This window comes from Sceloporus occidentalis, unplaced genomic scaffold, assembly GCF_023333645.1.
Source record: "Sceloporus occidentalis isolate IW3139 unplaced genomic scaffold, rSceOcc1.0.p SCAF_190, whole genome shotgun sequence".
NCBI classification, from domain to species: Eukaryota; Metazoa; Chordata; class Lepidosauria; order Squamata; family Phrynosomatidae; genus Sceloporus; species Sceloporus occidentalis.
Window position 1 is genome coordinate 1018136 of NW_028317170.1, and position 15147 is coordinate 1033282.

The window sequence follows — 15147 nt, forward strand, 5'->3', positions numbered from 1 at the left end:
TGTAATATCAACATACTACTACTACTGCTACTAATAATGTATAATAATATCAATAATGCATAGTAATATAATACTAATAATACTAATAATCATAATAATCTATATAATATGACTATACTACTACTACTACTAAAAATAAAAATAATATATATAATATCAATATATTACTACTACTACTAATAATGTATAATAATATCAATAATGCATAGTAATATAATACTAATAATCATAATATTAATATATATAATATCACTATACTACTACTAATAATAATAATATATATATTATCAATATACTACTACTACTACTAATGTATAATAATATAATCAATGTATAATAATAATCATAATAATAATATAATATTACTACTAATAATCATAATACATATATATATATCACTTGAGAGCTAAAGGCAATATACTATCAATATACTACTACTACTACTAATAATAATAATATAGAATAATAGCAATAATGCATAATAATCATAATAATAATATAATACTACTACTACTAATAATTATAATAATAATAATATATATCAATATAATACTACTACTACTACTATTACTACTACTACTACTAATGTATAATAATAATATCAATAATGCATAATAATAATAGTATATAATATCAATATACTACTACTACTACTACTAATATCAATATAATAATACTAATACTACTACTAATGGTACTACTATTACTTCTAATGGTACTACTAATAATGTATAATACTACTACTACTGCTACAACTACTACTAATAATAATGATACTACTAGTAGTACTTCTAATAATGTATAATAATGATATATAATATCAATGTAATACTACTACTACTAACAATGATACTAATACTACTACTGTCAGTAATGCTAACACTACTACTAATAATGTATAATAATAATAATCATAATATAATAGGCTGTGCCAGATGGCCAGTCCAGGCCTGATCACAGCTCAGATCCCTGCTTGAATACAGGTGACATCATTCTAAAACCTGGCAGCATAATAGTTATAACCTTGGCAGCCCCAAAACGGCAGAATAAGTTTTGTACCCTGATGAAAAACACGTTAGAACTTTGTGTGCCTCATCCATTTTTCTAAAACCTTAAAAATTTGAGGGAAAAAATCCATTAGAGTTATTTTTAATGATTTATTTTAAAAAGGAAAGCAATGAAAGCAAAGTAAGGTGTTATGGCCCTATTGATTGTATTACCATGCAAATATCTCTGCAGTGAGTTCCAGCGAGTCGGGGTAAAATATTATTTAAGATTATTATACATCAAATATCTTCTCGTCACAACATTCAGGAGCGAGTTTCTGTTTTATATTTTGTTGAAATCAAAAGTCACGTGATTTGCATAATCTGCTAGACTAACAAAAAAAGAACCTCCTGCTTCTTGTTCACTTATTATAAGAGAGGGATTTATGAGAGATTTCTGATTTCAATGTTTCTTGTATATAGTGTCGGCTTTATGTATTTTTTTCTTAGTTGTTTTAAAAAAGTTTCACCCTGAAAAAAATACAAAATTGTCATATTTTTGAAGTCCTTTCACCGACTTTGAAGGGCAAAAAAGAAACTCATTAAATATCCAGAAAGAGTTTGGACCGATCCGGCTTTTACTTGGATAAAATGTTTTTTTTTTTTTTAGGTTAAAGACGCCTACCTTTTATGGCATTGTTTTTAATCGATTCATTCTTTTATTTTTTTTTGTTTTTTTTTTCATTTTAAATATAGGAAGTTATATAAATTCACTAGGAAATAAATAAATAACATTTGTAACTATGCTACACCTTAATTCCACCTTTTTCAAAGAGAGATAGATAGAGAGAGAGAGAGAGAGAGAGAGAGAGAGAGAGAGAGAAGGATGGAGAGAGTGCGAAAGGAAGAGTAAGATTGAGAGAAAGAAAGAGAAACACAGAGAGAGAGAGAGAGAGAGAGAGAGAGAGAGAGAGAGAGAGATAGAAAGAGAGGGAGAGAGAGAGAGAGAGAAGGATGGAGAGAGCTTGAAAGGGAGAGAAAGATTGAGAGAAAGAAAGAGAAACACAGAGGGGGGAAGAGAGCAATAGAAAGGAAGAGTGAGATAGAGAGAGGTAGAGAGAGAGATAAACAGAGAGAGAGAGAAAAGAGAAAAAGAGAGAGGGGGCGAGAGAAAGATAAAGAGAAAAAGAGAGAGAGAAAGAGAGAGAGAGAGAGAAAGAAAGAGAGAGAGTGAGAAAGAAAGAGAGAGAGAGAGAGAGAGGGAGGGAGAGGTGAAGGAAAAGGAAGATGGGGAAAAGGGGGGATGGGGAAAAAGGGGGATTCAGAAAAGAGGGACAGAGAGAAAAACAGAAAAAGAAAGAGAGAAACCGAGAGACACAGAAATAAGGATAAAAGGAAGTGTAAACAGCAGCAGAGACATAAAAAGAAGAGACAGTCAAATAAAAGACAATAAAAGAGAGACATGGATTTAAAAAAGATTGAATATTAAGAGGCGGCGCGACGAAGGCGCAGAGAGGCAAATAAAATGCGAAACGGATGACTAATAAGGGAATAAATGCAGCGCAGAGAACTTTAGGGGTTAATACCGAGAGACAGCATGAAAACACTGGGGAGAGCAGTAAAGCAAAGACGCCGCGGGGTTATAGACAGGCCGGGGGGGAACCGAGGGGGATCCGGGCTGGAGGTTCTAGACTCAGATCTCACTTCGTTCCATTTTAATAAGACGGGTCGTTTTTTTTTTTGTTTTTTTTAATAAAATTGATATTTCAGAGGCGTTCGTCACAACCGGATTCTAAACTTATTCATTCTTTTAAGATCAAAACACGAGCCGTCTGGGGAATTTCAGATTTAATTATGTGGAGAGAATAAACAGGAGCGAACGCTGAATAATTGATTATGTGAGCATTCCGAACACCGCAGGTAGAAATTAATAACCAGATAATTTCACAGGAAATTGTCCGACCCCAGAGACGTTCCCTCCAAATAACCCCGTGTTTTGTTTTTTTATAACAAACACACTCCGCTCCGATGGCCGCTGCGGGCGGTTTTATTTATATATTTATTTATTTAGGTTTTTGGCGGTTTTGGGGTAGTCAAGCGGTAAATGATTTTTTTTAAAAAAAGCTCTTTTAAATAAACATATACGGCGATTATAAGCGTTCCTGAGAATTATAAAACGGACGTGTTTGTCTCGCATTGAGCGCAGAAAATGATTAGCAATAAAAACCTGAGAATGTTACAGAAGTTCATTATTAATGCAAAACCAGAGAATTTGGGGTCATTTCATGACTCCCCATTTGGTTACGGTAATAGATAATGGGGTGAAATAAGTCCCAAAGTTGGAACAGGGATAATGGTAAAGAGACGCTATGCCCATACATTCATAGAGTCAGAGTAAAGTTACACTTTGTTGGCATAGCTCCCAACAGTCTCGGTCTTTGTGGGACAGTCCAATTTTCAGGCACTGTCCCTCTTTTTGCGAGAGGTGGGGATATTTTGTGATCTTTTGTGTTATGAAGTTTGCCATTTGCTTCATGCCATCCACTTACCTCTGTGACCAAACTGAGTATGACCTGGCGTTTAAGGCATATTCTAGCTCAAATCGAGTGCGCAGCGCGGCAACGTGACTGCGACCGGGCCCCCCGCGGCCCACCAGGCAATCCGAGGAGGCTGAAGGTGATAGAGAACCACTGCTATTACTAGAGGCTGGAGACATCAACTACAAGGAGAGAAAGACATATGCAGGATTAGCACCAAGAACTGTTATACATCATAACATCTCACACAAGGTGTGGACGCCATATACATCCTGTACCCAGCCTCACATCACACACTTCCTGTACCCAGCCTCACATCACACACTTCCTGTACCCAGCCTCACATCACACACTTCCTGTACCCAGCCTCACATCACACACTTCCTGTACCCAGCCTCACATCACACACTTCCTGTACCCAGCCTCACATCACACACTTCCTGTACCCAGCCTCACATCACATACTTCCTGTACCCAGCCAGACATCACATACTTCCTGTACCCAGCCAGACATCACACCTCCCCCGGGTTAGCCCCCCCATATTAAATTTTTTTACAAAAGATCATGGCATTTGTTAGATCTTTGTTAGATCAGGTTTGATCAACTGTTTTTTTCGTTAGATCTACTCTAAAATAGGCAATATTAACAATCTTTTTCAGGGGGGGCTAACCCGTAGCCAGCCCCCCCTCAACAAAAATTTCAACAAAATGTTACTGATTATGATAGCTCTACGTTAGATCAGGTTTGATCAGACAAAATTTTTTTTAGATCTAGTCTAATTACTGAGATATTGCATATTTAATGAGGGGGGGCTGGCCCCCCCTCAACTGAAATTTGGATTTTTTTTTATGGATCTTGGTAGATATTCGTTAGATCAACTGTTTTTTTCGTTAGATCTACCACGCAGGAGGCGGTATTCACAATCCTATTTTGTGTGCGGGGGATGGGTACACATAGGGTCTGGTCCCCCCTCAACTGAAATTTGGATTTTTTTTTATGGATCTTGGTAGATATTCGTTAGATCAACTGTTTTTTTTCGTTAGATCTACCACGCAGGAGGCGGTATTCACAATCCTATTTTGTGTGCGGGGGATGGGTACACATAGGGTCTGGCCCCCGCTCAACTGAAATTTGGATTTTTTTTTATGGATCTTGGTAGAGATTCGTTAGATCAGGTTAGATCAACTGTTTTTTTCGTTAGATCTACCACGCAGGAGGCGGTATTCACAATCCTATTTTGTGTGCGGGGGATGGGTACACATAGGGTCTGGCCCCCCTCAACTGAAATTTGGATTTTTTTTTATGGATCTTGGTAGATATTCGTTAGATCAGGTTAGATCAACAGTTTTTCTCGTTAGATCTACCACGCAGGGGGCGGTATTCACAATCCTATTTTGTGTGCGGGTAATGGGTATACATAGGGGCTGAAAAAATGCATGTACACAGACCTAAACAAAAAGGATCAGTTTTCTGTTTTTTTTTTAATAAACAGTTTAATTAGTATAATAAAACTAAATATTAAAGTTATTTGCATGGTCTAAAACACAACTAAGTAAATACTGAAGAAAAAAATGTGCAGTGCTTTTACAACAATGTCTAAAAAAAATCCAAATTTCAGTTGAGGGGGGGCCAGCCCCTATGTGTACCCATCCCCCTCACACAAAATAGGATTGTGAATACCGCCTCCTGCGTGGTAGATCTAACAAAAAAAACTGTTGATCTAACCTGATCTAACGAATATCTACCAAGATCCATTAAAAAAAATAAAAATTTCAGTTGAGGGGGGGCCAGACCCTATGTATACCCATTACCCGCACACAAAATAGGATTGTGAATACCGCCTCCTGCCTGGTAGATCTAACGAGAAAAACTGTTGATCTAACCTGATCTAACGAATATCTACCAAGATCCATTAAAAAAAATAAAAATTTCAGTTGAGGGGGGGCCAGACCCTATGTGTACCCATCCCCCGCACACAAAATAGGATTGTGAATACCGCCTCCTGCGTGGTAGATCTAACGAAAAAAACAGTTGATCTAACCTGATCTAACGAATATCTACCAAGATCCATAAAAAAAAATCCAAATTTCAGTTGAGGGGGGGCCAGCCCCCCCTCATTAAATATGCAATATCTCAGTAATTAGACTAGATCTAACAAAAATTTTGTCTGATCAAACCTGATCTAACGTAGAGCTATCATAATCAGTAACATTTTGTTGAAATTTTTGTTGAGGGGGGGCTGGCTACGGGTTAGCCCCCCCTGAAAAAGATAGTTAATATTGCTTATTTTAGAGTAGATCTAACGAAAAAAACAGTTGATCAAACCTGATCTAACAAAGATCTAACAAATGCCATGATCTTTTGTAAAAAAATTTATTATGGGGGGGCTAACCCGGGGGAGGTAGACATCACATACTTCCTGTACCCAGCCTCACATCACACACTTCCTGTACCCAGCCGGACATCACATACTTCCTGTACCCAGCCGGACATTACATACTTCCTGTACCCAGCCGGACATCACATACTTCCTGTACCCAGTTGGACATCACATACTTCCTGTACCCGGCAGGACATCACATACTTCCTGTACCCAGCCGGACATCACATACTTCCTGTACCCAGCCGGACATCACATACTTCCTGTACCCAGCCTGACATCACATACTTCCTGTACCCAGCCTGACATCACATACTTCCGGTACCCGGCAGGACATCACATACTTCCTGTACCCAGCCTGACATCACATACTTCCTGTACCCAGCCAGACATCACATACTTCCTGTACCCAGCCAGACATCACATACTTCCTGTACCCAGTCGGACATCACATACTTCCTGTACCCAGCCAGACATCACATACTTCCTGTACCCGGCAGGACATCACATACTTCCTGTACCCAGCCTGACATCTCATACTTCCTGCACCCAGCCAGACATCACATACTTCCTGTACCCAGCCGAACATCACATACTTCCTGTACCCAGCCTGACATCACATACTTCCTGTACCCAGTCGGACATCACATACTTCCTGTACCCAGCCGGACATCACATACTTCCTGCACCCAGCCGGACATCACATACTTCCTGTACCCAGCCGGACATCACATACTTCCTGTACCCAGCCTGACATCACATACTTCCTGTACCCAGCCTGACATCACATACTTCCTGTACCCAGCCTGACATCACATACTTTCTGTACCCAGCCAGACATCACATACTTCCTGTACCCAGTCGGACATCACATACTTCCTGTACCCAGCCAGACATCCCATACTTCCTGTACCCAGCCAGACATCACATACTTCCTGTACCCAGCCGGACATCACATACTTCCTGTACCCAGCCAGACATCACATACTTCCTGTACCCAGCCGGACATCACATACTTCCTGTACCCAGCCAGACATCACATACTTCCTGTACCCAGCAGGAAATCACATACTTCCTGTACCCAGCCAGACATCACATACTTCCTGTACCCAGCAGGAAATCACATGCTTCCTGTACCTAGAAGGACAATTTGAAATGACATATTCCTTTCACTCGGCATTAAACATTAAGTGAGAATTTAAAAAAAAGAAAGAATAAAAAGCTATAGTGACAATAAAATTTGATAATATTGAACCCTCTTTTTTTCTGAGTTTCCTGTACATAACTGTGTTTTATGTCATTCATTCATATAATGGAACTAATTAATCTATTATAAATAATGATGAATTGTCTACATTATATGTATTTATCTGACTCCCCGCCCCCAACCACGCCTCTAACCACACCCCCTGACATATGGTCTTGTGAATATTGAGTAGACAGTAAAACTGGTTATATTTAGATACCTCGATGTTGCAGAGACATGCCTCGAGATTCGTCACGACTTCGGAGAATTCCGGCCTCCCCTGGAAATTCAGAACATTCTTAGTGAATACATTATATCCCCAATATTACTCTATTATTTATTGCGCAACGAGCATGCAACAATATCACGCTGTCTCATTTCCAAATTGAGGAATATTAACACAACTAGATTGTTAAAATGTTAAAAGACATGTATCCATAGTATCCATCAGAAATAAAGTTGTTTGGTCTGAGATATAAACAGACCAAAAATAATCTATATTCCATTACAGTATTTTTATTATGCCGTGGACTATAGAAAGTAAATGCAGTTGGACGGAAAGTTGATTTTTTTTTTTTTTTGCGGTAGATGTCATGGAAACCTCCTTGGTAACTCCCAAGGGAGAAAACATAGCCCCATTCGGCCCATGTAGTCTACCTATTTTTCCCACTGTAACGACTCAAACCTTAATCAGTCGTTGGTCTCGTCTTAGATCCAGGAGCTGTATGCAGGGGCGGGCTGGGCCAGGGGGCAATTGCCCCCCAGGCCGCCCTGAATCCGGGCTGGTGGGCCAGCCGGATGGGCGGCAGACGGATATTCAACGCAGCCGCTTAGTTTGCGGCTGGATTGAATGCGGCCGTCATGCCGGTAGCGTACCTGGCGGGGGGCGGCCCGCCCCGGCTGCCGCTCATCTGAGGGGTGCCGGCGTGGCAACTGTGGCTGTGCGTCAGGACTTGTGCGCCAGGATTTGAGAAAAACACTGAAGTCACGCCCACCATCTTCCGCACCGGAAGGACAGGACACAGAAGAAGAGGAAGAACGAAGAGGAGGAGGAAAAGTGACAGTGACAGAAGAAAGGTAGGACAAGATTCAGGAAGAGTGGATAGTGTGTGAGAGTGATGGGTGTTATGCTGAATGTTTGTGAATGAGGGTTTCAGATAGCATGGATGTGTAAGCATGGCATAGGGAGGCTGTAATCACATTCCTTTCATGCCCAGATTCCAGCATATACTGGCTGCCTAGGCATGATAGGAGTGTGATTGCTGTTATCAATTTTTTTTTTGGTCCAACTTTGGTGTGTAAACAACACTTTTATTGGACAGAATAATTATATATATATATTATATTTCAAACAGCAATCACACTCTTATCATGCTAAGTCAGCCAGCACATGCTAGAACCTGGGCATGATAGGATTGTGATTGCTGTTAATTATATATATATATATATATATATATATATATATATATATATATATATATATATATATAAATTAATTAATATTGTTGTTGATTTTTTTTTTAATTTTGGTGAGTTACTTTTAATAAAGTATTTTAAAGTTTTTGGGGTTTTTTTTTTTGGTTTTGGCCAAGTGAATGCTGAATTTTCAGTTTAGGTCCAGAATTTTCATTTCGGTGCATCCCTACTATATACTAAGCCAGTCACTGACGTGGTAGGCCTACACCACATCAATGTTTGGCTTAGTATATAGTGATAGGGGTTGTAGTGCAGTATTGTCAGTGTCTGGCTCAATGTATAGTGATAGGCACGCATTGACGTCAATGTGTGCCTCAGTATATAATAGTTATGCTGTACCCCTGTCAATGTGTGCCTCAGTATATAATAGTTATGCTGTACCCCTGTCAATGTTTGCCTCAGTATATAATAGTTATGCTGTACCCCTGTCAATGTGTGCCTCAGTATGTAATAGTTATGCTGTACCCCTGTCAATGTTTGCCTAACCATAGAAACTCTGCAGTTTTAAAGTGTGTGTGTGTGGGGGGGGTGCCACATACAGGATCTGCCACAGGTGCCAAATACTCTCGGTACGCCCCTGCATCATGCGGCAGTCAGACCCAATGGCTGTGCCTCAGCTCTTTGTCCCACATCTTAAAAGGGGCGGGATGAAGAGCTGAGGCACAGCCATTGGGCGGTGCGGTGCGTGCACGCAGGCCGCTTTGATTTCACTAGGCGCCGGTGGAGTGACTGCCGCACGACAGCCGCTTTCAATGTTGCTCGCAGCCGCTTTGGTGGCGCAATGGGCCAGTTGACTAGAATTGCCCCCCAGGCCTTGGGCTGCCAGCCCTCCCCTGGCCGTATGTCTATCCCATGCATGTTTAATACCCTCACTCTATTGCCCTCTACCACCTCTGCTGGGAGGCTGTTCCACTTATCTATCACCCACTCACTAAAGTAAAGCTTCCTTACATTCCATCTCAGTCTCTGACCCTCTAGTCAAAATGGAAAATAGCACAGGAATTATGCCTTTCCGCTAGTAGGTCCTGACCTTGTGTTCTCTTTATTAACACTGAAAGACAATCAGAGGCTGCGGTTTTTTATGTTATTCCAGTCCATACAAAGTTTCTCATCATCAGCCGTCAAATAGGAAAGCGCAGAGCGATCTGTCCGGAACGAAAAATATAAAGAGCAAAGAGAAACGGGGGAAAGAAAATTGTGTGGAAATAGCAACAAGGTTTCTTCTGCGATTGTTCGGTTGTCATCGGAATTCCGGCTGAGGCTCAGGTGGCCTCAGAACACTTTTATCTTTCAATGAAGTTTTATGGATGGGGACCAGAGAACCTTTATTAAAAAATAAGTAATAAAATTGGTGTGAAGGCGATGGTTTTAGTGGACGGTTAGGACCGGCTTTCAGGTCAGTCATCTCCTGGATATGGTATAAAGGTTATAAGCAGTCAAATTCCATGGAACTAGATACAAAAGCTCTGTGTATAGTGGTGGCACTTTAGCCGAAGTAATTAACATGGCGCCATATTTTCTATCATGACCCCTGAAGTAAGTTGATTGACCACCTAGTGGAGGACGGGCATCTTTCGTCTCTCCAGCTCCAGGATGTGGGACCTTCTGACTGACCATGAGATAAAAGTTACCTGCCCCAGTACCATGGGACCAGAGAAAGGAATCGGTTAAACAATGGACATTAAGAACTGATACAACCTCAAGATTCCGATGGAGTCAAGTGGAGGATCTTGGGTATTGTGCACGCCAACTGTGTACCAACTATGGTGGAGGATGAGGGATGTCTTTAGGTCTTTGGGGAATCACTTAATACTCATCATAAAAAAGGCTCTGGGAACACAGTTTCAATTCTAACGATAATAATATAATTATAGTGTAGTTATTGCCAGGAGTGAGGAATAGTATCGACGGCAGAGGTGACCTGACAGTTACTCAGCACCCTGATGTCCAAGTATCCGAGGCTCTCAGAGCCATCAGTGGTCACCTAACATGACCCTGAGTTTACAGCACGGCAGCTCGTATGTGACGGCTTCCCGCGAGGGACGGCTTCATGTAACGAGACAGCTTTGTTCTTGTGATTTTAGTTCGTTTTATTTTTTTCTAGAACATAAAGCTATGGGTCGTTGTCACTTAATTGTTTGTTAGGGAATAATTGTTAAGTGCAATAAAGATTGATAACGGCACAAACCCAACGTGTAGACCGTACACCGAGACACAAGAAGTGTTACAGAGAGTTATCATGAAGCAGAATTCCAAACGGAAAGTCGTCGTCTCATAAGGTGCTTCTCTTATCAGATTAGCTTTTTGGTGTCATTAGTAGAACCTACAAAGACGTTAACAATAGCCAAACCTTAATTATCACGGCTGGTGATATAATGTCAATATCCATCAATATTATCTACGAGTTATTTAAATTTACAAAGAAAAAGAAAAAAAAGAGCTTTCAAGAACCTCACTAAATACTGAAGACTTTATGTCTGCATTTCACCCAAATATCGTCAGCCTCCATCAATGATAAAGCGTTCCTTCCACTTGACGGCCTCGGGTTCTAGCAGCTAAATAATACCGTTTCCAGCTGTGTTTACGGATTTTGGTTTAACGGTACACAAAAATCTCATCAAATTTGAATTAAGAGAGAATCAGACTGTTAGGTTAACGCGCGGCGGTTTCCAAGCCGCGGCTCTCGAAAAGCCTTAAGAGTTTAGATTTATGGAGAAACTCCATTAACGGCATCCACCAAGATGCTTTCCAAGATCCGCACCGGCTGAAGGAACGATATTTCTCAAAGACGTTGACTGGAAAAGCCCAAAAGATCCTTTTTTTCTAAATTATGATCAAAACTGCATTGAAATTGGATTTGTTTTTTAATCCTGATTCATTTAAAAAAAAAGATTCCTACAGGACGTCACTAGAGCGCCCCCCTGTTTACTCCGATTGTATGTGATCATATATAACATACTCTCAGAGCAAAGAGACAGACGGGACAATTAGGGGAGTCGCAGAACTTGACCGGCGCATGTACAGGGAAAAAGAAGAGGGTGGCAGAGTGATGCACGGCCCCTGATCTCAGATACTGGGTGGCTTGACGAGAGTAATGAGAGTGGGAGCTGGAAAGGGGGAATTTCGTTCTGCGTCTTCAGCTTGTTGGTTCACACAGATGCACTAGTAATTATTTAGTGCACAAATGAATGATAGTTTGTTGAATATGATATATTCAGGGCACTTCTATACACTTTTCTTTTTATGAAATTACGCATTTTTTTTTTGTTAAGTGTTTGGCTCTTTTTAAACGTTCTTTTCAGGACTTGAGGGCATCACTTGACAAGGTTGAGTTTTCTTCCACAGTCTGCACCTTTGGGATGCCAAGGTGGGGGGCAGTGATTTCTCATTGTTCAATCTCCTGGTACTCAAAGGGTGCTTGGGCAGACCTCATTGCCAGTAGTTATAACTAGGGCTTTTTTTTAAAAAATTTTTTTTCAAAACCTCCATCCAATAGGGCAGGGATGGAGGAAGAGACATACGGGGGTCTTTGTCTCTCCAAAGGGTAATTGTTGGTTCCCTTTGATTAAAAAAGGAGTTCCCTCTGTTCTTTTTAAAAAATATTTATAATTATATATAGATTGTAGGGAGCATTTTTCTTTTGGTTTACATTTTGTAAGTTTCAGGCGAGGGCATGTTCTTGCTTAACCCAAATGTGCTTGTACGCACTTGAGAACAACTCATAACGTAGGAGTGGACAGCGGACTTATTCACATCCGATCAGTCAAGTAAACCCTTAACCTGACCACTCAACATTTTGGTGAAAACACTTAATTGAGCGTGCATGTGTCCACTCGTGTAATTATAGTAAGTATACTTACTTTTTATCACTTTAACCCCTTAATGACAAAGCCCGTACATGTACGGGCTCAAAAAGCATTGTTTTCAATGGGTTTAGGGGCCGCCCATTGTCCTTAAGGGGTTAATGGTCAAAGAAAGGGGTCAACATGACAGCTTTACTTAATATTTTACGTATCAATGTACTTATAAATTATACTATTTAGAAATATTATTTTTATAGTTTCCTTCATGTCAAAATAGTTTCCAAAACAGGAGACTAAATAATTACTATATATTTTTATGTATTTTTACAGGAGTCGTTACTCCGAAGTATAAATCAGGAAAGATAATAACGATGAATGAAACCATCCCTGTCTTATGATTCAGGAATTCCCGGAAGATCCCAAAGATCCCTTTCTCTGTCAACATCCCCAAATCTATTTTTTTAAGGGATATCCAACCCAACGTCCCGGCTTCCCTGACCCATGGAAGACCGCATTTCAAGGATGGCAAAATCCCACTGCCGTCTGTCGGGAGATGAGTTGTGTTACCAGCAAAGCTATTTTATTTGCCTAAAATGTCGGCTGATCCAGCTGCCGCCGCTCTGCCGGCCCTCTGCCTCGGGACACACGCGGCAAACTAACGAGATGGATTCCCTTTCAAACAGTTTCCGAGGTATAGGTAGAGATTCCAGAGACTTTAATCCGAGCGGCAGCTGGAAAGGTGAACGTTCCACCGATTTACACAAACTGTCACAATGTAACAAAGGTAAGAGTCTGATAGAAACCTCTCTAATCCTCCAATATCTGCTATCCGGCTAATTCTTTCCGCCAGCTGCGAATGATAAAAAAAATGAAGATCCGCCGGATCAGACGGCTTTGACTTTCTTTGACTTGCTTGCGTCGTAGTAAATAATTAGGTATTTTTTGCAGTCTACAAGATGTTTGCTACATTGTATAGTTAGGGATATGCAAATGTCTCACAATTACCGAAACATAACTTTTAATAAAAGTTTACATTTCCATTTTTTTTTTACATTGTAGAGTTAAATAAAAACTAGTTCCGTATGTAGTTATAATATCATTATGTTGGAAGTGGGCGGTTTAATATTTGGGGTACAGGAGTCTTATTAGGTTAAACCACAAAATTGTATAAAAAGTGATTATTATGCCGGAATCATTATTCCAGGGTACCTTTTGTCTGGGAATAAGCGCAATTCCTATAATAAAACACAACAGCAATTTATTTACCCCATGGAAGGCGCCCACAGCTACAGCCTACTCTGGTCTTCCCAAAAAACAGCAGCACTTCACCAGGCCCAGACTTGCCATAGGGCATTCCGGGCACGGGCCAGGTGGGCTGCTAGCTGACAATGCCCCATACTCACTCAATCTGTACATATCCAGCCGTCGGCTGCACTTATATCCGTTGGGGGCAACTGGGATTAAAGAATGGGGCAGCCTCTCCATCCCCAGTACGGACCTAGAAAGCACCCAGACTCTGATAGACAGAGTTGGGTCAAAAGCTGGAAAAGAACCCTAAAATCTTTGCCTGCTTTGGCAGAAACGTCAACATTTTATACCAAGATATTACGATGCACGTAACGTGTCCTAAAACATTGGACATTGCGACATCATGAAAGGTCACGTTAATTAAACGTCAACCGAATGACCCTCCATCTAGTTGCTAAAGGGCTCCCCATGACAAAAAAAAAAGTCTCCATCAAACAAGTACCACCACAAATCCCCCAATACTTTCATGCTATCTGAATATTTCCCAGCCGTATCAGACACTTATAACGTTTGTGACTTGTATTTTAGGTCTCGAGCGGGTGACGCACCAAAGGAGATACAACAAACCCAAGTCATTCATGGCCGAACAAGAGAAACTCCACCAAACAGACTCCTACCAGCGGCTGCCAAAACCAGAAGCGAACCGCGTCAGGTACGGGCACATTCTTCATGACAAGACTCCTCCGGATAAGCAGAGTCGCGTGAAAATGAAGATACATTCGGTAAAACCGCCAAACTACGGGAATCAATCACGGAGGGGGGATCGCGTGTTTCTTTTGGATGAGAGGAGAAATATTTCTTTACAGCCAGACAGCGACCTTATCTGTAAATACATAGACATGGACTGTGATAAATTAAAGGACCGCAAGAGACAAATTACTCATGAACAGGCAGAAAATGTAAAGTTTGAGGAACACAAAATTCAAACTGATGACACAGAAAGAAATTGCTTTTTGAAGGATGACAGCATTCTGTCTTCTCCTAAAATACAAAGAAGGCAAATGCCGAAGAGCGTTGGGTTTTATATACCGAATGTTGGGGATGAGACGGACACGGCGGTCATGGCGCCCGGATCCCGCAGAGACCACTTCTGCAGGACCCACCCGAGAAGCAGGTACCTAATCCGCATTCACAACGGGCGAGGGCTCGTAAAACAGCCGGGGCACCATCTGGATCCCCTGGAGAACGTTTGCCGTTTACGAAACAGAAATCACCAAAGAAGAGAACTTAACGATTACTTAACGGTCAAAGTTAATTTACAGCCGTTTCGCCAAACGAACGGTCATCCGAGCTCAGCTACCCCGACTGGTTCGGAACCTCCAAAAACGGTTCGTAGCTCCGGAGAAAAATGTCAACCTACAAAGAAAAGCAAAATGAGAGCGTTTAAAGATGCCGTTATACAAACGACAA

The 15147-nt window shown here is 40.8% G+C and overlaps 1 protein-coding gene across 1 annotated transcript in view; it reads right to left on the reverse strand.

Annotated features, from left to right (window-relative positions):
* Positions 1-15147, reverse strand: part of LOC149278410 (serine/threonine-protein kinase TNNI3K-like) — a 47783-nt gene that overhangs the window by 3351 nt on the left and 29285 nt on the right. Inside the window, exons 22-23 of the mRNA XM_089502001.1 lie at positions 7371-7430; positions 3536-3705 (exon numbers count right to left, since the gene is read on the reverse strand). Of these exons, the coding sequence (XP_089358127.1) occupies positions 3536-3705; positions 7371-7430 (230 nt within the window). The remainder of the gene's footprint in view (positions 1-3535; positions 3706-7370; positions 7431-15147) is intronic.